Source organism: Culex quinquefasciatus, chromosome 2 (genome assembly GCF_015732765.1).
Source record: "Culex quinquefasciatus strain JHB chromosome 2, VPISU_Cqui_1.0_pri_paternal, whole genome shotgun sequence".
Classification (NCBI taxonomy): Eukaryota; Metazoa; Arthropoda; class Insecta; order Diptera; family Culicidae; genus Culex; species Culex quinquefasciatus.
This window is the reverse complement of record NC_051862.1, coordinates 94,698,539-94,723,278: the sequence shown is the minus strand read 5'-3', so window position 1 is coordinate 94,723,278 and position 24,740 is coordinate 94,698,539. Positions and strand designations below refer to the sequence as shown.

The 24,740-nt window shown below is 42.0% G+C and overlaps 5 protein-coding genes across 12 annotated transcripts in view; 3 read left to right on the top strand and 2 right to left on the bottom strand.

The window, feature by feature from the left end:
- LOC6036873 (oxysterol-binding protein 1) overlaps positions 1 to 9,793 on the top strand; it is a 67,063-nt gene extending 57,270 nt beyond the window's left edge. For all 3 annotated transcript variants that reach the window (XM_038251791.1, XM_038251792.1, XM_001846802.2), the window contains 5 exons: positions 5,150 to 5,349; positions 5,436 to 5,692; positions 5,754 to 5,964; positions 6,029 to 6,672; positions 8,001 to 9,793. In XM_038251791.1, the coding sequence (XP_038107719.1) occupies positions 5,150 to 5,349; positions 5,436 to 5,692; positions 5,754 to 5,964; positions 6,029 to 6,672; positions 8,001 to 8,211 (1,523 nt within the window). In that variant the 3' untranslated portion in view covers positions 8,212 to 9,793. The remainder of the gene's footprint in view (positions 1 to 5,149; positions 5,350 to 5,435; positions 5,693 to 5,753; positions 5,965 to 6,028; positions 6,673 to 8,000) is intronic.
- Positions 9,794 to 10,272: 479 nt separating this feature from the next.
- On the bottom strand, positions 10,273 to 13,927 carry LOC6036874. The gene is made up of 3 exons (XM_038258084.1): positions 13,747 to 13,927; positions 11,203 to 12,052; positions 10,273 to 11,144 (listed from the first exon to the last, which is right to left on the bottom strand). The coding sequence occupies exons 1-3, from the start codon at positions 13,827 to 13,829 to the stop codon at positions 10,323 to 10,325; spliced, it is 1,755 nt and encodes a 584-aa protein (XP_038114012.1). The 5' UTR covers positions 13,830 to 13,927; the 3' UTR covers positions 10,273 to 10,322.
- A 496-nt stretch (positions 13,928 to 14,423) lies between these two features.
- On the top strand, positions 14,424 to 16,429 carry LOC6036875. The gene is made up of 2 exons (XM_001846804.2): positions 14,424 to 14,630; positions 14,692 to 16,429. The coding sequence occupies exon 2, from the start codon at positions 15,007 to 15,009 to the stop codon at positions 16,420 to 16,422; it is 1,416 nt and encodes a 471-aa protein (XP_001846856.2). The 5' UTR covers positions 14,424 to 14,630; positions 14,692 to 15,006; the 3' UTR covers positions 16,423 to 16,429.
- Positions 16,430 to 16,695: 266 nt separating this feature from the next.
- On the bottom strand, positions 16,696 to 19,310 carry LOC6036876 (signal recognition particle receptor subunit alpha homolog). The gene is made up of 3 exons (XM_001846805.2): positions 19,041 to 19,310; positions 17,345 to 18,979; positions 16,696 to 17,275 (listed from the first exon to the last, which is right to left on the bottom strand). Exons 1-3 carry the CDS (start codon positions 19,155 to 19,157, stop codon positions 17,150 to 17,152), a joined length of 1,878 nt encoding a protein of 625 aa, XP_001846857.2. The 5' UTR covers positions 19,158 to 19,310; the 3' UTR covers positions 16,696 to 17,149.
- Positions 19,311 to 22,321: 3,011 nt separating this feature from the next.
- LOC6036877 (spectrin beta chain) overlaps positions 22,322 to 24,740 on the top strand; it is an 86,900-nt gene continuing 84,481 nt past the window's right edge. For all 6 annotated transcript variants that reach the window (XM_038253126.1, XM_038253121.1, XM_038253124.1 and 3 more), the window contains exon 1: positions 22,322 to 22,601. The gene's annotated coding sequence lies outside the window, so the exon portion shown is untranslated. The remainder of the gene's footprint in view (positions 22,602 to 24,740) is intronic.

Below are 24,740 nucleotides of genomic sequence, written 5' to 3'. Positions count from 1 at the left end.
TGTGAAAAGAAAAGAATTTTATTTCGTGTTTCATCCTGATTGGCTTGCTCAAGTCCTTCCTATATCATCGTTGATCGGGAGGCACGACGTCGTGTGAATTGTTGCATTAAAATAAGTTTAAGTATTACTGTAAATGACTGTAAAAAGTCCTTCCTATATCATCAATGTCGTCTGGGTAATCGTGATGAAAAATTACATTTATTCAGTATTTAAATACCTGTGCGCGAGTGTTTTGGTGTGCTAATTAGAAAGACCTTCCCATAGCATCGTTGCTCGGAAGGCTCGCCGACGGGTTTGTTATGAAAGTCCTCCCCATAGCATCGTAGCTCGGGAGGCATCGAAAAGCCAATACCTTATCCTACTAACCCAAAAAAATAATCACGTGATGCTTGAAGGAGATGCTGTGGATTCAACGGTCTCAAGCGGTATCAACAAGTATATAGCGAAAAACTATGTGCTTGATGAGTCTGCAACTTCAACTATCGGACTAACATTCCTCCCTTTTGTTGAACTGCAGGCTTCTTGGGAGGGCGCCGGTATTGACTAATAAAGTCGGGGTCTTTAGGGGTTAAACAGTGAACGGATGGTTGGCTCCCACTGATCATTTTTGATTCATTGTTTAACTTCAGCTGATCTGTCAATAACGGAGTAGCAGCTCATTGGCAGTCAACCATGCTCATGCTCATGCTCATGCTCATTTTTTAATGCAAAATTGAATTTGCAATCGAAAAGTACTTTACAGATTTTTTGATAAAGGGCTCCGTTTTCAAGATATAGCCACTGAAAGTTTGATTTTAGCGAAATATTTGCAGTTTTACAATTTTTTAAAATAGTGACCATAAGTGACCATTTCTAAGGCGTCATCCATAAAGTACGTACGCTCCTAGGAGGGGGTTACCGAAGGTGTGACAAGATGTGATGAAGGGGGGAGGGGGGGTTTGCGAGATTGTGACGTCACGCTAGGTTTTTTTTTATGATTGCATAATATTGCATTACATAAATGTACACAATTAAATTAAATCCTCTTTTCTAAAATTGTTTGCTTACTATTATTTAGAAGTACCGTCATCAGCGGTGATATTGGGTCATACAATTTTTTGCATTTTTGTATGACCCAAACTCACCCCCCAGACCCAATTTCACCCCTGATTACGGTATCACATTATAATTTATTATATAGTCAAATTTTTTTTCAGCTGGAACTCCAATATTTTGCAAATTTTTGCTTGATAAAAATAAATGCTTTGAAAGTAGGGTCGTCATAAGAAAACTGCTATAAATGGTGAACTTATTAGATACAAAGCTGGGAAAAACTGTTTTCATGATTTTTTAATACTTCAATATACCAGGTCTTCTTATTTTTATAAGATACAAAACTGCTTTTTGTATATCGCAATGATTATTCTAAAAAATGAATAATTAGAATAATTTAACTTATTTTTTCATATAAAAATTGCCAAAAATACCAAAATTATGAGAGTTTAAAGATATCAAAACTATAAAAAAACCCCATCAAAAACAAGGGGGGGGGTCTGTCAAAATGTGACGTATTTTTTGAGGGGGGGTTCAACCTTGTGTAACAAAGTGTGACATAGGGGGGAGGGGGGCTTAATTTTGGCCGATTTTTTGCGTGACATACTTTATGGATGACGCCTAAAAATATTATTTTTTTTAGAGGTTCAGAAAATTTGCTATAAAATTGTCTAAGAGACATTGAAGATTGGACCTCGGGTTGCTGAGATAGATCCGCTTTAAGAAAAAGAAACACGAAAATTGAAGTTTCTTAATCTCACCAAAATAATCCACCATTTTTTAATGACGATATCTCAGCAACTAATGGTCCGATTATCAATGTGGAACCATGAAACATTCGTGAAATTCAAAACAGTGAATATTACGCCCATTTAAAATGCTAGTCTTGATTTAAAAAACTTCAAAATATTTTTTTCGAAAAGATCGGAAAATTTCACGAATTTTTCATGTATTAACATTGAAAATCGGACCATTATTGGCTGAGATATGGTCATTAGAAAATGGAGGGTTGTTTTGGTGAGATTAAAAGAAACTTCAATTTTCGTGTTTCTTTTTCTTAAAGCGGCTCTATCTCAGCAACCCGAGGTCCAATCTTCAATGTCTCTTAGACAATTTTATAGCAAATTTTCTGAACTTTTCAAAACAAATAGTTTTAGAAATGGTCAAACTTGTCTTTGCATGAAACTTCGATTTTTTCCAAAAATCACTATTTTTTCAAAAATTCATAACTCGGCGGCAGATTTTTTGACCATGTTTCTCTATGGCTCAAAAGTTGCGGATTTTTGTCCCCTAAAACAAATCAAAAAATCTCGAAAATCAAAAAATACAAAATTTTTTACGTGTACCTATATTTTTCTCAAAAGTCCTCAACAATACCTACAACTTTGATCAGAAAATTCACTCAAAAGTTACAGCTGTTTGAATATTTACATACCATTTCTGTATGGACAGCAGCCAAAATTGTATGGAGACTTGTATGGATGAACCAATGACACAAAATAGTTTATTTGGTCATAGAGAAGGCCCTCACAAAGTTTGAGCCCAATCAAAAAATACAAATAAAATCCATTTCCGGGTTTGGTAGAGAATTGCTTTACAAATAAATCACATGTTCGTTTGGCGATGAGTGAATGACTTCTGATCATTTAGCCGAAATTCAGGACCCTTTGATAGAGCAAATGATAGCATTGATACTAAAATTATAAAATGTGTAATATTGCGCGTATTCCCCAAAAAGACACGCGGCAAACACAAACACGCGGAACGACGCGCCGCACTTTCGATAAATGGGCGCTGTCAAATCCCATACTGCACGTTTTGTTTTTGTTGATCTTCTTCTTCGAATCAATTGGCATTGTTGCCAGGCATGTTTTTATTGCACCAATAGTGCTGAAAATCGCTGGCAACAATGTCTACGGCACATTTTGAAATAACGCGCGGCGTGTACTTTTGAACGAAACGAACAATATAGTAAAAACTATCCATTGCTGACATTAAAAATGAAAAAAACATTTGTAAAAATATAAAATAATATGCGTAAATATCAAATAAAAAGAATGCGACACAAAAAAAAACAAACAAAATCAGACTTCACTTGAAAAATTGTTTACAACCTCACACTCCCACCCACATGTTTCACTAATAATATAATTAGGGCTAGTGAGTTTTTGCGATTTTTTCGGTCCCCTTGGCCGAGAAATCTAGTCGATACCGTCAATCTAAGTAATGTTTTATGAATGGTCAGATAACTTTTTTTTGTGAAAATATCAGTTTAGATCATGTGTTCCACAATTGTGGAACAGACATGTTGGATGCATTGTTTTGCTGCGCTGGGTATAAAAGGATTGAAACTTTTACTAGTGCAATAGCAAGAGAATGTCTAAATAAAAGTCCAACAAATAAAGTCGGCAGAAAAGATGCATTTGGCATGCTATTGACGTATGTGCAATTCTCTACGAAATCCGTCTGTTTTCTTCAATTTTAGTTTTAGTACTTTTTAATCCGACTGAAACTTTTTTGGTGCCTTCGGTATGCCCAAAGAAGCCATTTTGCATCATTAGTTTGTCCATATAATTTTCCATACAAATTTGGCAGCTGTCCATACAAAAATGGTGTATGAAAATTCAAAAATCTGTATCTTTTGAAGGAATGTTTTGATCGATTTGGTGTCTTCAGCAAAGTTGTAGGTATGGATACGGACTAGACTGGAAAAAAATGATACACTGTAAAAAAATGTTTGGTGATTTTTTATTTAACTTTTTGTTACTAAAACTTGGTTTGCAGAAAAAAACTTTTTTTTATTTTTTGATATGTTTTAGAGGACATCAAATGCCAACTTTTCAGAAATTTCCAGGTTGTGCAAAAAATCTTTGAGCGAGTTATGAATTTTTGAATCAATACAGATTATTTCAAAAAATCGAAATATTGGTCGCAAAAATTTTTCAACATCATTTTTCGATGTATAATCGAATTTGCAATCAAAAAGTACTCTAGTGAATTTTTGATAAAGTGCACCGTTTTCAAGTTATAGCCAGTTTTAGGTGTCTTTTTTGAAAATAGTCGCAGTTTTTCATTTTTTTAAATTAGTGCACTAAAACTAAAAAAAAAAAACTAAACTATTGGCACTACGCCCCCCGGGGCATGGCCTTCCTCTAACGTGGGATTTCTGCTCCAGCGCCTCTGACGAGACAGGAGTGCACATGTTTGCCCAATTTAGAAAAAAAATATTTCTGAAAAGCTGAGAAAATTCTCTATATTTTGCTTTTTCGGACTTTGTTGATACGACCCTTAGTTGCTGAGATATTGCCATGCAAGTGATTAAAAACATGATAATTGATGTTTTCTAAGTCTCACCCAAACAACCCACCATTTTCTAATGTTGATATCTCAGCAACTAATGGTCCGATTTACAATGTTAAAATATGAAATATTCATCGGACGATCTTTTCGAAACAATTCTTTCATGTTTGTATGGACAGCTGCCAAATATGTATGGAATATTATATGGACAAACCAATGATGCAAAATGGCTGCTTTGGGCATACCGAAGGCACCGGAAAAGTTTCAGCTCGATTAAAAAAATACAAAAAATAAAATTCTTAAAAAAGACCGATTTCGTAGATAATTGCTCTCATTAAATGATTTTTCTAAAATCGTGTTTGGCTTTGCAGTAGAGCAGTAGAGTAGAGGGATGATTTTGGGTCATACAAATTTAAGTATTTTTGAATGACTCGGTTTCTCCCCCAGACTTAAAGTCGCCTCTGATGACGGCAATTTAAACATTTTACAATTTCAAATATAAATATTTGGTAGATATTCTACTAAAAAATAATTTTAGATATTAGTGTTGGTGAAAAAAACGTTATATTTTTCAAATTTTTATATCGCGCTCGTGTGCATCAAGCTAAGTGACCTGTAAAACCATAAATTAATTTATCAGTATATACCATTTATCGCCTTTTTATGGTACGAAGCGTGCCCACATACACATATGGTTGATTTATAAGTGGCACGCAATCAAACCATATAAATCCAAAACTGTAGCATGTATAAAACAAATTCCCTTAGCAAAAGCCAACAATACTAAATCTCGATACCGTATTTCTCTTCCTTGCAGACGCCACCACTTCCGCCTCCGACGACGAGGATAATGAGTTCTACGACGCACAAGAAGAAGGTGGTTCCGTCGCTTCCCAGGAAGACAGCTCGTTCATACTGAAGATTCCGGTCGCGCACCACCATCACCACCGGCGCAACTCCAACGACGCTACGGGTAGCTCCTCCGAGGGCGAAGACGGCAATAGTGAAACACAGCAAGTAAGTGCACTCTTTTGGCGGCTCGATCTCACCGGGAGATGATTTTTTCCTTGTAATGGACTGTTTCTCATCTCTTCGATCTGCAGGTATTAGTAGTCACCGATAACTTAGACAATATGGACGTGACGGATAGAATATCTGTAAATAGTAGTCAAGCACTAACACCAACGCTTTCCAACAACAACCAGTCCACGAAGGTGGCGCGGACGCGGCGATTGCGCGTCCCCGACAAGCCCAACTATCCGCTGAACCTGTGGTCAATCATCAAGAACTGCATCGGCAAGGATCTGTCCAAGATCCCGATGCCGGTCAACTTTAACGAGCCGCTGTCGATGCTGCAAAGGTAGGTTCATGACTAGACGTCTGAGGTATTGGGTAATCTAACTTGTTGTTCGCTCCGATAGATTAACGGAAGATTTCGAGTACTCGGAAATCCTGGACAAGGCCGCCCAGTGCAAGGACGCCTGCGAACAGCTCGCGTACGTGACCGCATTTACCATCTCGAGCTACTCGACGACGAGCAACCGCACCGGCAAGCCGTTTAACCCGCTGCTCGGCGAAACGTACGAGTGCGACCGGACGGATGACCTCGGGTGGCGATGCGTCAACGAGCAGGTAGGTTATCCCGTGACCACATAAGATCTTGTTGAGTTCTAAGACGCGGTTGTTCCCTCTGCAGGTGTCCCATCATCCGCCGATGGCGGCCCAGTACTGCGAGGGACGCGGCTGGCGATGCTGGCAGGAGTTCACGATGACGTCCAAGTTCCGCGGCAAGTACATCCAGATCGTTCCGCTGGGGTACGCCCACGTGGAGTTCCCCGCCACCGGTAACCGGTACACGTGGCGCAAGGTCACGACCACGGTGCACAACATAATCGTGGGCAAGCTGTGGGTGGACAATCACGGCGACATGGAGATCTTTGGCGAAAAGAGCGCCAAGGGGGTCAAGTGTCATCTGAAATATCTGCCCTATTCGTACTTTACGCGGGACACCCAGCGCCGGGTCAAGGGCGTCGTCATGGATAACGCGAGCCAGGTCAAGTGGGTCATCAACGGCACCTGGGACAGCAAGATCGAAATCGCCCCGGTCACCTCGACCAGCGGTTCGGCGGAGAATCCCGTCTTCAAGACGGGCAACTACAAGACGGCCTGGAACCGGCGGTTACCGGCCAGCGACTGCGAAAAGTACTACAATTTTACGACGCTCGCCTGCCAGCTGAACGAACCGGAGCCGGACGTCGCGCCGACGGATTCGCGGCTGCGGCCCGACCAGCGGCTCATGGAGGACGGCAAGTGGAACGAGAGCAATGGCGAAAAATTAAGGTGAGTGTTAATTTGGATCATTACATTTGCGGCGCTTTGGTTGATGCCTCGTCGTCGCTTGCTGCCGACTTTTCACAAACTCAGCACGTTTTGGGCAGCTACGATTCTTCGTCGAATGGTTGCCACCACAGTTGAAGCATTTCGCTTTGATATTCTCGTTGATTTTGTTGTAAGCTTGAGGTTTGTGCTCACCTCCGCAGGTGACACAAAGACTCCTCCTGAAGGAGTTCCTTCCACCATGTCCAAACTGCAAACAGTTCAAACATTGCGTCCCGTCACGGTGCACTGGACTATATCACTATGCACTATATCGTTCCCAAGTCACGATAATGTTGAATATTGCCCGAACTGCTTTCAGCTTAGACGGTGTTGTCGATTCTTTCTCGAGATGAACCAGGTACAGTTGATCACGATACTTGATGTCGTACAGGCCACGGAGGACTTGTTTCCTGGGTCGTTTACCTGGATCATCATGGCTGTAGTATTCCATCTTTGTGTTGTTCAAGATATCCCGAACAAAGTTGAAGTCTTTTCTGCTAGGTAGCAGATTGCTAAGTCTATGAGCGCATAAGCGAATGTAGGCTCGCAAAGCACTAGATTGTTTAACCCCTGTCAGCCACTTTCTCACCGAATCCGATGACGATGTTTTCACAAAAATGGGTGGCACCTTTTCCCATGACCTACTACGCCTAAAGCGACTTTGGACTAATCTCTTAAGTTAACTGCGTAACACATGGAAACACTTTTAACACTTCATGACCTATCTACAATCACTTTACTTAGAAAATTACACTAAGCTTAGGAATTTGATTTGATCTGATCTTCTGCAATGGAAAAGTACTAAAATTCGAAACTTGACGTATAATTTTAAAATTTCAAAATCCACGGTAAGTTTACGTTTCCATAAACAAATAACTGCTAGCAAGTTTTCTGAGTTGATTGTAGATGACACACACAAATGTCGAATGTTTAGGTCAAGGTGGTATTTGTTAGCAAAGTAAACGAAAAGACCAACTGCTTAGTAACGGTGTCAAAGAAAGAGTGAGGTTTTATTCACAAACCAGATCATAGCCTGCTATCTAAACTAGTGTTCAATTGTCATTCTACCAAACTCGCAAAAAAGACAAAATGTATACAAGCTGGCGTTTCTGCAAACCAATGTTGGTGAACAAACAACGCAGACAAACTGCCAAAATGTGCGAGTTTGTTTGTTGGTTTGCCGTAGTCTAATACCTCCTTCAAAGGTTTCTTGATGTTGAAGTCCGCAATTGAGTAATTTCCTTTTAAGCAGCAGTTCACAAAGTTTTCTTTTTTTTTTCTTTTCAAAGACTGGAAGAGAAGCAACGAGCGCGGCGACGCGAGCGGGAAGCCGAAGCGGAGAAGGCCGCCGCCGAGGGCCGACCCTACCCGCCGTACGAGCCGGTCTGGTTCGACAAGCGCAAAGAGGACGGCACCGACCAGCTGGTGCACGTCTTCAAGGGCACCTACTGGGACGCCAAGGCGAAACAGGACTGGTCCAAGAGTCCGGATATATTCTAAGCGGGTTGGGTTCGGTTCGGTTTTTGGTTATACATAATTACCTACAAACAGACACACACATACAACTACAGCAAAACTGTTCTACTGTTCGAAACCCGCTTCGTAGATTCTTGTGAGTGAGTGCGCGCGAGTGGCTGAGAACGTGAGTGACTGGGATGAGTGCACGCGAGTCGCGTCGTTGCCATGCAGGGTTAATTAAAAGTGAGTTGAGTGCGAGGCAACTACAAAAACGAAGGTTTTATCCGCAATTTATGCTGTTTAATTTAACAAAAAAGAATGAAACAAACTTTAAGCTACGCCAATGTGTTACATCTTTTAGGATTCAAAACGCTGATTGTTTACCCCCTCCCTAGAGTAACGATGAATAAATGCAGCAGCTGATGCGATTATTCTTCCTAAACGTTCTGTTGTTCTGTTGATTCGTTTACCAAAAAAGTGTACATTTACTCTGTTATATATGTATGATAACTTTATTTCTCAGTAAGAGTTGAAAATATGCCTGGTTAATGTGACTATTTAAAAAGAAAAAAAAAGCAAAAACGTAACGAGACAACACAAACAAACAAAAAAACTATACAACTCGAGCGAACTGGAAAGCGGTCTCCCATATTGATATGATAGCATTCTAATGATAATTGTGACATCTTCTCTTTGAGAAGCAACTAAGAAAACATTTTGGGATAACTTTACCTAAGAAAAAAAAAACTATTGCTATTTCTAGTGAAAACACAACAAAAAAAAACCTAATTATTACTACTAAACTGAAAGTGAAAACCACGACTAGATTGGTGAAAGCATAAACTAATGAAAATATACTACCTTTAATGTTTCCAAATGGTGCAAAGGTTTTTGTTTTCTCTTTCTTTTAGTGAGACGTCCAGTTTGAGTTTTAGAGATAGCAAAAGATACAAAATCAATCCAATTTATGTTAGACTTTCGCGACGCTAAACGCTAAATAGCAAACAATTTTTAACGATTCAATAGTCTTCTGGCTTGTTCATACTGTTAAAACACACACACACACACCCTATTAAGAACTATATGTATAAACTCCATGCAAAAAAAAAATAAACAAAACAAAGCAAAGCAAAAACCCTCTCTATGGCAAAGAAATAAACAAAATAATCAATCCGTCATAAAAAAAACACTCAGTTTACGGTGGTGCAGAGATAAAATTACAAAACACAACTGAAGCAAAATAATAGCGAATAAACGAAGGTAACTAAACTAAACTGTTAGATAAAAAAATAGTTATGATAATTGACAAACGATAAATTAAAGCAAAAGCAAACAAAAAAAGGGAAAATATTTCAGAAAGGCATGAACGACATACAACACACCTAGCACCTATCTAAATAAACTAAAACCACACACAAACAAACAAACAACATGAATTTAACGAAAAATAGCAGGTTTAAATTTGTTCGGATGAAAAAAGTAGAACAAAGAGAGGAAAACATTTGCCAGCGTCGACGACAAAAAAAAACAAAACAAAAACACACACACGCAAGTGACAGACATTACTAGTTGTTACGCTTATGAAGCTATTCAAAGGAAAAAATAATGAGTGAAGGAAAAAAAAGTTGGTTGTTTTTCGTTGTCGCAAGCGTTATATCACAAATTCCCTGTTTGCAAGTTTTGTTGGCGTTTTTTTGAAACATTGATTCAATTCCATAGCAACCAAGTTCGGCTGGCACGTCGGTGAGTAATCAGTTTTTGAAAACTTGTTTTCGCTTCGCTTGGAGGTGATGATTTCAGCGGGGAGAAGGATAGAGGGTTTGAAAGAAGGGAAATGTTTATGCTCCACTTTTTTTAAGCGAGTAAGGGAAATTCTCCTCGGTACAATCAAACAACTTACCGTCAACAGAGGTGACATTGGGTCTGGGAGGTGAGGTTGGGTCATACAAATTTCAGCACTATTTATACTGCTCATACAACCTCCGGGTCATGAGCTGTCTCCAGATGGGCTGCAACTGGATGCAACTCTCTTCTTCCGCTGCGGAACTCCTACACTTTCCAGATCTTCACGTTTCGGATCAAAGTCACCAACAAAGAGGCTCGTTTTACATTGCAGAGAAACAACCAAATATGTAGCTTATTCAGCAAACTCACTACAACTCACTCTCGCCCCCAAGATGTGCATAAATGCGCCACTGGTGAATCCCGTCCAGCCGACCCTTACCCTGCGCCCACTCCTCGTACCGAGCGTGAAACAAAACCCCGTCAAACTGGGGATGTTCGCGATAGTCCGGCCCATCCAAGCCCACGTCCCGAACCGCCTTCGCCAGGTGATTGTACATTTTCGGATACAAAAAGGCGATCCGGAACGCCCGTGGGTTGAACTCACCGCGTGGATATTGAACCCGAAGCAGGTCGCATCTTTCAAATGCTACGTCAAAAGCGATCTGAAGCAGCAGGTCGGCCTCGAAGAGGTGCAGTACGCGGGATTCCAGCAGGAAGTACAGCGTTAGGAGCGTTGGATGGAGGATGTACGGAGTTGGTGCTAGTTGGTGGCTGTTTAGCGTATCGGAAGCAATCCAGCAGAGCAGGGCTAGTTTGGTTTCGTACAGACTTGCCTGAATATCCGGCTGTTTGCTGAGCAAGTCAAGAAGTGGAGGAACGCGGATGTTCTGGGGAAATTCCGCGTTAAAGACGTGCAAAGTGTAGTCCTCGTCGTGGCTCAATTTCGTCACGAGCCTCATCAGTGTAGAGTTTTCTCGATGGTAGAGAATGATACCGACCTTGCGCTGCTCCAGCCGGATCGCCAGCTGTGGGTAACGCCACCCGACTTGATGTTCGCGCAAATCGGTAACAAAGCCCGTCATTTCGAACGGATGGCCCATGTAGATCTGGTACATAAACTTGCTGGACAAGGTCAGCAACAAGTTGACTGTTTGGTCATGCTTCACCGTCTGAATTGGGTTCCACTTGTCCTGAAAGAGAAAAAAAACTTAGCGATCGACGAAAAAAAACTAAATATTTCAGCCCTACCAAATCGTACAAATCCAGACTTTTCTGGAACCGCTGAAACAGCTCATCGTCTTCTTCGCCAAACACGTGAAACACCAGCTTTCGTAGATCCACCTCGTGGGTCCTGGCAGAAATTTGCTGCTGATCAACGAAGCGAGCCAGATCGTTAAACTTAGTCCTCGGACTTCCCAGCGTTCGATGAAACTGCTTCACCTCATCGTAGTGAATTACGTCGTTCCCGGCAAGAGTCGCCAGCAACGGCATCTGTCGGAACTCCAAGCCCAGATGTCTAACCAAGCCCACCCGGTTGTACGCCTTCGTAGTCAACGTTTCAAAGTTCATGTCCTTGCACGACCAGTACTGCCAGAAACCCTCGTAGATCAAAAAGTCCGTGTCGTTCGAAATGATCGCCAGCGCGTTAACCGAGTTGGCATACTGAACCAGCTCCTTGTCGCACTCGTTGGCGATCGAAGTTACGACCCGGCCGTGCTTCTTCGCTACTTCCTTCACCGGGTACAGCCAATTCCCGGGAAAATCCCGATGGAACAGGTTGATCAACGTGTCCAAACTGATCCCCTCGTCGACGGCGTCCAAAATTCTTATAGTATCTTCATACTTTCTCTTTTGACGCTCGTTCCAAGTTACGTATTTTTCCTCTTGAACGACCCCGTCGCAGAAAAATACCAGCGTCGCTCCGATAGCCCGAAGTTTGGCGAAAAATCGGTCCAGCTGCTGGTAAACGAGCGTATAGCGGCCACCGCACATGCTTCCCGCTACGTTCGTGTCTCCAATGGGGCTGTACAGCGACATAAGGTCGATGACGATCGTTGGGCCTGGGGCGTTCCTGCGCCATTGGGAGTCGTGGTATCTGCTGTGGTCAAAAAATGTTTAAAAAAAAAACAAAAAAAAACTGTAACTGCATATGACAAAAACGAGCTAGCTAAACTACCGTCATCTGGGGCGAATCGGGACTACAGTCTGAATAGGGACAGCAGTGTTTATAGCATTTAATGGTTTTAAATTTGGAAATGGATGTTGGTCTGAGTTTGTTCTAACCGAAACCAATCAGAAAAATCAAAATATTGTGCTCATACATGGTTAAACAATTCGCCCCATGTGTCCCGATTCGCCCTAGTTGACAGTATTTTCTTCTTAGGTCGAATTTCTGGAATTTTAAAAATTTCGAAAAATTCAAAAATTTTAAGAAAAAGATTTTTTTAGGTTTTTTGTTAAAATAAATTTGTATTTTTTCAAAACTTTTGAAACTGAAATTTATGAAATTATTTTTTTTTTTTCAATTTATAAAATTTCTCAGATTTTTTATTTAAAAAAAATTTAACTTATTGAAATTTTGAAAAAACATAAAATTTTAATGTTTTTTTTTAATCTTAGGAATTTTTGAAACTGTTTGAATTTTTTTTCAATTCTTCAATATTTTTGAAACTTTTAAATTTATTAATTTTATAAATTTTTGAAATAATTTAAATTTTTGAAGTTTTTTAAATTGTTTGTAATTAGAAAGAAATTAATTTAGATTTCTTTAATTTTGTTATTTTTCACATTAATAATATTAAACTCAGATTTTTTTATATTCCGTAAATTAAAAAATATTCAAAAAAAATATTACAAATTACGATCGTAATTTCTCGATCCGCGATCGAGATTTCTTAACAGTAAAATTACGATTATAATTTGTCGATAGTAATTATACCGCGGTATAACTTTAATCGTAATTACTATCGAGAAATCTCGATAGTGAGTCGAGAAATTACGATCGTCATATTACGATCGGATGCAATAGTCACCACGCGTGTTGCACACACACTATATATCACTTTTAATTTGTCGATACAATTTTTTCTAAGAAAAAGCATTAAAATTTCATTAGCATGCTATGAAACCTTGCATGCATGCATGAAAGCATGCTATGAAACCTTGATGCGCGACGCCACATGGCACGAAGAGCCCGAACCAGTCTCACCGAATCGAAAAGTTGTTCCCCAGACGGTTTTGCCTAGCTACGCCCGAATTTGACGTGGCCATGGCTTTTTGAAAAGTTTAACTCCATGTTGCGCACACTCTCACCACAGACTTTCACTTTTAATTTCTCGATATAGTGGTACAGAGCGGATTCGCTAATTCGAATGGAACTGCATTCGAATGAGTGAATCCAAATTCGCAAATTGGAACGACTGACAGCTGTCAAAAGCTTGAAACCACGCAAGGTATGTAGATCAGTAAGGACAGCGGGTTTTCCAGCTGTCAAAATAGTTAGTTAGCACGAAACCTGGATTTTATATGGAGATTTTCAGAAAAGTGAAAATTGGACCATTTCCCGGGAGACCATCCATAAACCACGTGGACACTTTTTTGGGAATCTCTTAAAAAAATGAAACGTCACCTTCAGTTTGACAACTGGTTTTGACGGTTGAGTGCTTTTTAATTCGAATACGTTTGAATTAGCGAGCATTCGCATTAGCGGACATTAGAAGTAGCGAAATTCGAATTATCGAATCCGCTCTGTACATATTATTTAAAAAATCCAATTTCTTTATCAGTACCTACCAAATTTCATTTTCAATGTTGATTCGGTAGCAACCATTCGGCACGGTTTGAGTTATGAACGATTCCAGATGTCTTACACCCATTTCCTTCCAACTCTTGATCAAATTTATTCAACGAGCAACAAAATGAAATGATTGTATCGAGCACAGCACACTTTGAACCTTTGAATGAATTTTGCGATTCGATCTGCAAACAATTTGACAGCACTGTGCTATGCTTTGTAAAAGCTCTTTTGTTGAGCTTGACATGACAAAGCTAACCTTGAGCTATAGCCACATGTTGAAACTTTTTTTTATTTTTATGGCACACTAATGTGACCGCAGACTCATTAGACACAAAACTTAAAATCTTGTGTTACAAAAATTTAATAAAAAAGAAAATCACCCTTCTTTGGTAGAGTCACTACAGGTCGGCGGTTGGAATCGCCGTCCAAAGGTCGTCAATTCGAATCCCGAAGCGGAAGGGAAATGGGTTGTAAAAGAGGTCTGCATTTGCCTCATCTCACCATTCAAGAGCCTTCAAACGCCTGGAAGCAGCGACCGCCAAGATCAACTTAGTTGAGCGAATCATGCGTATGCAAACAGACCTGATGCAACATGTAATTACAAATTACAGCTTCTTTGATAGCAAAAACCATCGATTAAACACACCGCGACAGTCCTGTCACTTATCATGGTTGATTGTTTACAAACCGGGAACGTCAATTTCGGAGTCTTGTGAAATTGTTTTTGTTTAGTTTTGGGTAGATTCGTGTAAATGACTAAGGATTATCGTGCGATTAACTAATATTTCAACATTAGAATGGGCGTAAGGCACCTGGAAACGTTTATTTGCCAAGATGTACCAAAAGGGTGCTACCGAATAAATATTGAAAATGAAATTCGGTTAGTGAGAGGAATGCTTTTAAATATTTGATAAAAACTAATCTCATGTATGACATTTTAGGCGGTACTACAGCACCTGCAGGTCACAGAACCCACCGGGCCCGACGCTGGTCATCGATCTGATGTCGTTGTATCGGCCAATCGGCAATACGGACGTACCGGGGAGCATATGCGGTGGCCGCTACACGCTGATATACCAACGGTTGGACCGATTTTTCGGCAAACTCAGGGAGCTCGGAGCGAATCTGGTGTTCTACTATGATGGTCCCGTCCAAGAGGACAAGTTTTCGACATGGTACGAACGCCAGAAGAACAAGTACGCGATCGGGATTAAGATTCTGGACGCTGTTGATAAGGGCATCAACTTGAAACGTTGATGAACCGGTTTCAGCGGGATTTCCCCGGCAATACGATGTATCCGGTGAAGGAAGCGGCGAAGAAACATGGTCAGATTATAACGGCAATAGCAAACGAGTGCGACAAGGAGCTGGTTCAGTATGCCAACTCGGTTAACGCGCTGGCGATCATCTCGAACGACACGGACTTTTTGATTTACAAGGGTTTCTGGCAGTACTGGTCTTGCAAGGATATGAACTTTGAAACGCTGACCACGAAGGCGTACAATCGGGTCGCGTTGATCAAACACCTTGGTCTGGGCTTTAAACATATGCCGTTGCTGGCTACTCTCGGCGGTAACGACGTCATTCACTACGATGAGGTGAAGCAGTTTCACGGGACGTTGGGACGACCTGGAAGTAAATTCCACGATCTGGCTCGATTCGTGGAACAGTTTCGGATTCCGGTTAGTGAACACGACTTGAAGAAGGTGGTGGCTTGGGTGTTTGGCGAGAATGCTGTTGACGACCAGCTATTGCAGCGTTTTCGTAATAGTTTAGATTTGTACGATCTGGATAAACGAAATCCAACTCCGACGTCGCAGAGCGATCAAACGCTAAACGTGCTGCTGACGATGCTGAACACGTTTATGTATCAAATTTGGATAGGTCACCCGGTTAATGTAACAAGCTTGATTACAGATCTACGAGCCCATAAGATCGGTTGGCAGTATCCACAGCTAGCGGTCCGACTGGTCAAGCGCCAGGCCGGGCTTGTTCTCTATCACCGACAAATGCTAACGGGTTCCAGTCATCTACGCGTTGTGATGAAGATGAGCCACGAAGAGGACTTTGCCCTGCACGAACATCAGGCGGAATTCCCGGAGCACATCAGAATACCACCCCTTCTAGACTTACTCAGCAAACAGCCGGACATTTGGGCCAGTCTATTCGAAACCAAACTTGCCCTGTACTGCTGGATTGCGTCCGACTCGCTGGACTTCCGCCAACTAACCCCGATTCCGTCCATCCTGCATCCGACCGTCCTAACCCTCTACTTTCTGATGGAAAATGCCGTCCTGCACCTCTTCGAAGCCGACCTGCTGCTCCAAATCGCCTGCGAGGTGGCCTTCGAGCGGTGCGATCTGGAACGGGTGCAATACCCACGACACAGGTTCAACCCACGGGCGTTCCGGATTGCATTTCTGTACCCGAAGGTGTACTCGCACATGGCGAAAACGATTACGCTCGTTGGTTTGGACGGCGAAGATTACCGCGACTGCCACCAGTTTGACGGGGTTTTGTTCCACAATCGGTACGAGGAGTGGGCGCAGCAGAAAGGGGACTTGGAAGACATTAGACAGTGGCGGATTTACGCACATCTTGGTGGGGAAAGTGCATTAGGTGCTTCGAAAAATTCGAATAATCATTGTAAATATTTTAATAAAACATTTTAAAAACACATTTATTGATTGAAAGTTTTCTATCTGGTTCTGTGGTCTGTGGTAAGAAAATAAGCTAGATTAGCTATAAAACTTGCACTTCATATACATTGAAAGCTTGTTTTGACATAAAAGCTAGCAACAAAGCTTTTCACGCTGACAGCATGAAGCTAGCAGATTAAATTATTGTTTCTGTCTGCACCAAAGATAATCAGATAGAGAACTTTTTTCTGAAAGTTTTAAATTTCGTTCGAAGGATGTCATCACTTTTTAATAAGAGATCAAATATTCAGGTGTATTGTATATTTTCCAATTCAATCTGACAAACGTCCCATTTCCATCAATATAGTTCATAAAGATTTGTCAAAAAGAGTAGGGCCAACGGACAAAATAGGCAAAAATTTACAGATAAAAGTAATATACATCCACAAACAAACAAAAATAAAGGTAGTAAACAACACAAGGTACATGTATAGAGACAACATGGACAACCAAAATGCTAGAAGCGCTCTGCTGGGTACAAACGATCAAATTTCTTGCACTCGCTTCCTCTTTTCCTTCGTTCCGTTTCCGTTTCCGTTTTTTTCACTTACTGACTAACTGGAATTTTTTTCTACTTCACTTGGGTGTGGGGTTTCACAATTTTTTCATCAGGTTGTTGGTGTGCTCTTTCGGGGAAAACATTGATCGAAACTAACCGAGGACAGCACAAGACGGACCGGGACGTACGGACAACTTTCGTCTACTTCATCAACGCGTGCACGACGGCCTTGGCGTTCAGCTTCTTCAGGTCGGTGTACGTCTGGCCCGTGCCGACAAACACAATCGGCTGGCCGGTGATGTACGTCATCGAGATGGCGGCTCCCACCTGGAAGGAAAGGGAAATTTGTAGTGTTAGAAATTGATTTAATTTTGGGAGATTTTTTTAGGATTCTACCTTATCGTCGATGGTGTCAAACTTGGTCAGCACGATGCCGTCGATGATGTGAGGATTTTCGTTCGATGAGTAATCCGCCAGGGCTTGGTTGAATTTGACCAGCTGGTCGACGGCTTCGTTACCGACGAGGGCTTCTCCCACGAACAGCACCAGATCGGGCTCGTTGACCTTGATCAGCTTGGCCAGCGCTCGCATCAGCGGTTCATTGTCCTGCATACGGCCGGCCGTATCGATCAGCACGATGTCGACGCCAGTGTCGTTGGCATGACGGATCGCTTCCATAGCGATGCCGGCGGCGTCCTTGCCGTATCCTTTCTCGTACAGCTGCACCATGCTGCGTCCGCCGTGCTTCTCCGGCGGGTGCAATGCGTTCAAGTGTCTCATGTGAGTGCGCAGCTGTTCGACGGCACCGGCTCGGAATGTGTCGCAAGCGGCGATCAGCACGTTGAAGTTGTTCTCGATCAACCAAAAGCAGATCTTGGCCAAATTGGTCGACTTGCCGACGCCATTTACGCCGCAGAAACTCATCACGTACGGACGTTTGTTCTTTTTTGCCTCCATGCAATCACGGAGAATGTCCACGCGTCGCTTCGGGGACAAAATCTGAACCAGAGCTTCCGTCAGCGTGTTCTTGACGGTGGCCGCGATAGTGTCAAACGTGCCCAGCACTTTGCCCTCCAGCTTGACGGCAACTGATTCGCACAACTTGTGCGAAATGTCGGTGGCCACATTCTTCGAAATCAAGTGGTCCTTCAGCTTGTCCAGCGCGGGCTGCATGTCCTCCCGGCTAAGATTCTTCGATCCCACCAGCCCCTTAAATAGCGAAAACATTCCTCCGGATTTCTTCGCTGCCGGAGTCACAGTCGCCTCGTCGTCATCATCATCCTCCTCCTCTTCCGAATAATCGTTGTCACTTTCAACCTCCAAATCCTGAATGCCTCCCTTCATGCTACCAATCATCTTATCCGTCGACGAAAAGTCACTCTTGATATCCTCCGGCCTGTCCTTGCACCGGTCCAAATTGGGCAAATCCTTCGACTTTCCGTCCAATTCCCAAACACGCATTTGCTTTCCCGACTTTTGCGGCGGACTCTTCGGGGACTTTTGCTTGTCCACCTTACCGCCGCCACCCTTCTTTCCGCTCAACTTTTCCATCATCTTCTTCCGGTTCTCCATGATCAAATCCTCGTTCCCCCCTGAACCATTCGCCATCGGAGCAATGTTCTCCTGCTCCTCCCGCTTGGCCTCGACAATCTTAACTGATTTCTTAGTGGCCGGTTTCTCCTCACCACCTCGGCGCTCAATCATCGAAGCAACGGTCTTTTTCGACTTGTGGGAGTCCTCGTAGCTACGCATCTGCTTCGGCAGCGTCGCCTGCTTCTTGCCCCACTTCTCCGCCGCGGCCAAAATCCTACTGAAATCCGCCTGGAACTCAAAGTTCGTATAGTTGCGATTCTCCGCTCGCAAATCGTTCTTGTACTTGTCCCGGAACTCCAGGTGCACATCGCTCAAGAACTTGTCAATGTACGACAGCTGCAGAATCTTCTGGAACGCCACCACAAACACCAGCTCGAACTCGTTGTCCAGCTTATATTGCAGCGACAACCCGTCATGATCGTACACTCCGGAACGTTCCTGCAAGCAAAACAAAATTCAAAACACCCTCCTCAAAAAGCCAAAAAGTCCTCAAACAAACCTGTAGGATCACGCTCCGGATCAGCGCATTGACTGGCGGTGCGAAAAGTTGATTTGTTCCGCGGAAGCACCACAGGACGATGCCGCCCTTGGTGAAGATGGTAAACAGGTCCAACATTGTGGCGCGACTCTTGCTGCTTCTGCTAGGGCAGGTTCTCGGTAGAAATCCTTGAAATTAAAACGGAACCACGAATTTTTCTCTCTCTCGCTCGCTGGTTATTTCGCGTTGAACAAAGCTGACAACTCAGCACCTGCGAAGGTAAACACGTATGAGGATAAACGTCAAAGTTGGCCAGTGTTGCGAGATGAAATGTGTGCAGTGTCTGCCCAGTTTGATACGGAATGTCTGTGTCATTGTGAAAATTGGTATGGTAAAGTTCTTGCAGATTTTCTGCAGCAAATGATTTTTTTGACAAAGAACTTTGTCCTAAGGTTTCTATACGTGGTGTCAATCCAAAATTTTCGCGAAGCGAAAACGTTACGTGACGAATTCCCCTCTCGGCAAATTTCCCCTCTTTTTGGTGCACGCTGGTTGGATGAACGAACGTTTCCCAATCAGTCAATCGAGAGACGTGAGATTGATGTATCTAAAATCACTCCCACTCCACCTAATAATTTTTGGATCGTCGACCCAGTCACGAAATATTCTAGCAGAGCTGGTTCTGTCAGAATCCTGCTAGAACGGTGGAACATTTCTGCTAGAATGCTGTAAGAATATCCAGCTCTGTAAGAACTCTGTTAGAATCCTGCTAGAACGTCGTGACTGGGGACGAGCCAACAAAACTCGGCTCGGTCGGTCCCGAAAATTCATGCTATAGCGGTGTATGCACTTCGGAAGGAATCGGTCAAGAAAAAATTTCAAATGGGCAGCAGCGGCAGTGAAAGCAAGCCAGAGAGGGTGAAGAAAAGCCCCAAGAAAACGCTCCCTCTCCTTTGTTCTGCTGTTCGTAAAGCTGTTTCTTGACCCCTTTCCTTCCGATCTCCATACTAGCCTTATTGCTGGACGTCGACGAGAACACATCAGAAGCAGATGGCCTGGTGGCCCGGTAGCAGACGGCCTGGAGGTCCGGGAGCAGATGGCTTGGAGGCAAGGACCAGCTAAGACATGCCAGTCGCGGGAGTCGATCATTGCAACTGGCCACCACCTGGACTGGAGTGGCCGGAGGCCCCGCGGATGTTCCGATGGAGGGACATTTGCCGGACCGTAAGAGTTGTGGCAATATGGGTATCAAACTTTATGGTTTTTGATACTGGACATGAAATTTGACATTTCGGCAGTAGTGGCCACAATCCGGAGTGGCTGGAGGCCCCGCGGATGTTCCGATGGAGGGACATTTGCCGGACCGTAAGAGTTGTGGCAATATGGGTATCAAACTTTATGGTTTTTGATACTGGACATGAAATTTGACATTTCGGCAGTAGTGGCCACAATCCGGAGTGGCTGGAGGCCCCGCGGATGTTCCGATGGGGGGACATTTGCCGGACCGTAAGAGTTGGGGCAATATGGGTATCAAACTTTATGGTTTTTGATACTGGACATGAAATTTGACATTTCGGCAGTAGTGGCCACCACCTGGAGTGGCCGGAGGCCCCGCGGATGTTCCGATGGGGGGACATTTGCCGGACCGTAAGAGTTGGGGCAATATGGGTATCAAACTTTATGGTTTTTGATACTGGACATGAAATTTGACATTTCGGCAGTAGTGGCCACAATCCGGAGTGGCCGGAGGTTCCGCGAATGTTCCGATGGGGGGACATTTGCCGAACCGTAAGAGTTGGGACAATATGGGTATCATACTTTATGATTTTTGATACTGTATAGAGTATTTTTTCTTTGTGTGTACGAGGGTCTCCTTTTATATTATGTTGGAATGTTCTGGGTCATCCAATGACTCCCTCCACTGAAACTATGTAAGTAAGATCCGTGGTCAAAAACCGCTGACATGTTACTTGTTACTATCATGAGCGAACCATACTTCTGGAGTTTTTTTTGAAAAGGTCCAATAAACCAAATTTTGAGTTTTTGCTTTTTGGGTGTTTTTCAATACCCCTGACTCAAGGCGGTTTCAAAAACACCCAAAAAGCAAAAACTGGAAATTTGGTTTATTGGACCTTTTCAAAAAAAACTCCAGACTTGAACGTCGAGCGTATCGTTTGAACCAGCGAGCGAGCCGTGACATCACTGATACACTGAAAATATGCCACACTTTTTGTTCAAGTGCCCAAACACTTGAATGATTGAATAAAGTCACATCGTAGATCTAATTAGTTTGTGTTTCAACATCAATCCAAACCACTATCAAATGCAAGTGTTAGGGCGATCGAGGGCGATTGACTTTTTGGTATTTTTTAACACGTTATTTTCATTCGAGTGGCGCAAGCTTTTCAAGTATTTTGCTCATGAATTTGTCCCACCGTTTTGAACTATTCAAAGTGATGAGCAAAACACTTGAAATTGATCTTAAGATCTACCCAAAACAGGCACTATTCAAAGTCAACGTGATTATCCATATGAATTTAATGTGTTTCACTGATTGATTTTAGCGCGACTTTCATCGAAGGCTAGAAGCGAGGCTAGAACGAATAGCACAAAAAACTCTCCCGTCTTCAACTGGCCGGCCGGCGCAGTGGTAGCGTGCACGACTAGCTAGCGAGAACCTGTATATCGCTTGTACGTACTTTTATTTTTCAACACCATTTAAAATTCGAGTGTTTGGCTATTGACATTATTTCATGACCAATCACCGAAATTTCAAGTGTTTTGCGATTGATATTTGAGTGCTCTGTACAGCAGGGCCAGATCATGTGTAGAACACTTCGTTGAGCTGTGTAAGTTTTGCTCAGTGTAGTATAGATAAACTAACGCAGTATGTATGTATGTAGTATGTAGTATAGATAAACTAACGCACATTGGACCATCTTCATGGTTTTGCTTGATTTATGTGTTAGAAATATATTTTCATGCCCGATGAAAATATATTCTAGCCTAGCGTAAGCAGGACACACTCTTGTTTTCAAACCTACAATCAAGCCCACAATGCCCTTTTTGCAGTTGTTTTGCTTGAGGAAATTCATCCAACGAAATTTTTAATCCCAGAGTGCTTTTTTCTTGGTGTGTAATTATAGGGCTGTGCCATGCTCATGGCGCCATCTTTTGAGCCATCGCCGTAGAACGAGAGAGCAAATTGCGCAAAAAGGTTCGTGCCATCTCTCTCTGGCCCCCGTGGCTCTCCGAGAAAGGCAAAGGGTCCAACCCGGCAGGGTTGCCATTCGGCGGTTCAGTTGATGTTTGAGCGTTGCCGAGTGAGGATGTCCGTCGTCGCAGTCGCGCTGTGAAGTGAAAAAAAGAAAAAAAGTCAGAGAGAAGTGGAAAAAAAAGTTAGTCAAAGTGCCGTGTGTGTGAAACTTGGTGCGTTTGGTGAAAATTGCATTTGCCGCGCGGAAAAGTGCATTTCCCGGCCGGAAAAGTGTGCCCAGGTGGAGAGCGACAGTGTGGCCGCAGTTTGCGATCGCGTAGACGGTGAAAAAGTACAGTTTAATTCACGAAATCGATTGATTGGAAGTGAGTATTTTTTTCTCCACCCCGAAAAAAAATCGACGTCGGTGAAAAAAGTCGCCCCGTCCCGCTCTGGCTCGGCAGAGAGGAGAGCCTTGCGCAAGGGTGGCAGAGCGAGAGAGGGAGAGTGATTTTTTGGGGAAGAAAAAGTGGATCGTGGTTTTGTGCCTTCGGAGGCCTCTACTGTATATAGGCTAGCGGGAGAGGAGAGAGGAAAAGAAAATTTCGGCCCCGGTGTGAGTGTGTGTGCGTGTTTGTGTGCAGTTCGACGACAACGCCCATCAAGGAACTGGAGTGCGTAAGGTTGGACCGGCTTTTGAACTGAATAAAAGTTGTAAACAATCGGCTTATTTTTCTGGTATAAACTTTTAGAGGTACTGATTGTAAATATGTTTTTGTTTTTTTCAGTACGTTTTAAAATAATGTTATTGAAAAAATAAACAAATTCAGAAAAAATAATCCTAGCAACATTCAGACATGTTGACTCAACCAAACTAAACTAATTGAATAAGATCACAAGATTTGTATTACAATCGTTAATTCAGGTTTAGTTTTTGAAAAATTAGGATTCCCTCTGATGTTTAGAAAAATTCTAAAATTTACAAAACTAATAAATAAATCAAAAAAAAAGTTAAAGTAGTTAGGCCGTGACATAACCGGAATGGCGTTGGATAACGAAGTTCAAGTTAGTTTAGATTTGGTCAACGTTTCCTTCAAAATTTTCTGCATTCTAGGTACTTGAAGTTCACATCCGTGTTAGGGAAGCTTTCCGATGGCCTATTTTATGCATTCTAGTCAATTGACCTTGGTTGTTGTTATTTTGCCCGACAATTCTCTGCATAATCAATACATTGAATTGTTTTGATGGTAAAACTATTTTGCCAATGTTGAATGGTGCCGTTTGGAAATTTTCATATTATTCTCAGGCCTGCGGCCTGGGTTCTTCAGAGTGACCCCCAGTACCTTGTAAGACGTTATTCAAAGTCAATAACATTATATATAGTTGATAAAAAAACTTTGATCTGACTTTACCGCAGCCAATAGATGCATCAAGAATAATGCTTGATCGAAAACTTTTAACATGGCCAGGCCTACTGTATTATTTAAACCGCTAAGATTATTCGTTGAAATGGATTAACCCTCTACAATCCAACCCCGCCTTTAGACGGGATTCGATTTAAAAAATCGCCAAAGATCCATTTTCCAACCAATTTTTGATCTTCGAAAAGCATTGGAAAGAAGAACTCTTAAAATTTTAGACAATTTAAGGGTTGGAAGTTTAACTTGTTTTATGTGACTTTACCAATGTTTTTAAAAATGTAATTTTCTTATGGTACAACTTTGGCTATGTTTTTTACTAATAATTCCAATATTTAAAGTAAAAAGAAGTATGCAATAATTTTTGTTGTGTCCCAGACTATGCCTCTATGCTTTTTTTTTACAATTTAAATGATAATGATACCATTTTATAGCAAAAAAAATTGAAAACCAAGCATAAAAATGAAAAAGTGACTGTAAAAACATGAAGAATTAGAATCACAATTTCCCCAACCCCATATCCACTTCCCCCTAAAAATATAAATAATTTCCAATTCACACTAACACACCACACCCAACTAATTCGGAGCGTTTGGTACGGTATGTCCACGCATCCTTCCTCCCCTGTTGATTCTGTGAAATGTGATCCGTTCACAGAATCTGTCTCTGCGGTTAATGCAACGCAGTAGGCCTGGCCGCTTTAATTTTTGCTATACATTTTTGGGGTAACTCGGATGTACTGTAATTATTAATAATGACAAGAAAGAACTTGGGGCGTAATTTAACCACAAGTTCTTCCAGGATGCTTTCTTCGGACTGGCTGCGCTTGTGTTCGATTAGATTAGATTAGGTACAACTTTGGCTATGTTTTTACTAATAATTCCAATATTTTAAGTAAAAAGAAGTATGCAATAATTTTTGTTGTGTCCCAGACTATGCCTCTATGCTTTTTTTGCAATTTAAATGATAATGATACCATTTTATAGCAAAAAATTTGAAAACCAAGCATAAAAATGAAAAAGTGACTGTAAAAACATGAAGAATTAGATAGGCAATATGTAATGACAGGAGGTGGTACAATAGGCTAAAACCTACCAAAAATAAAGA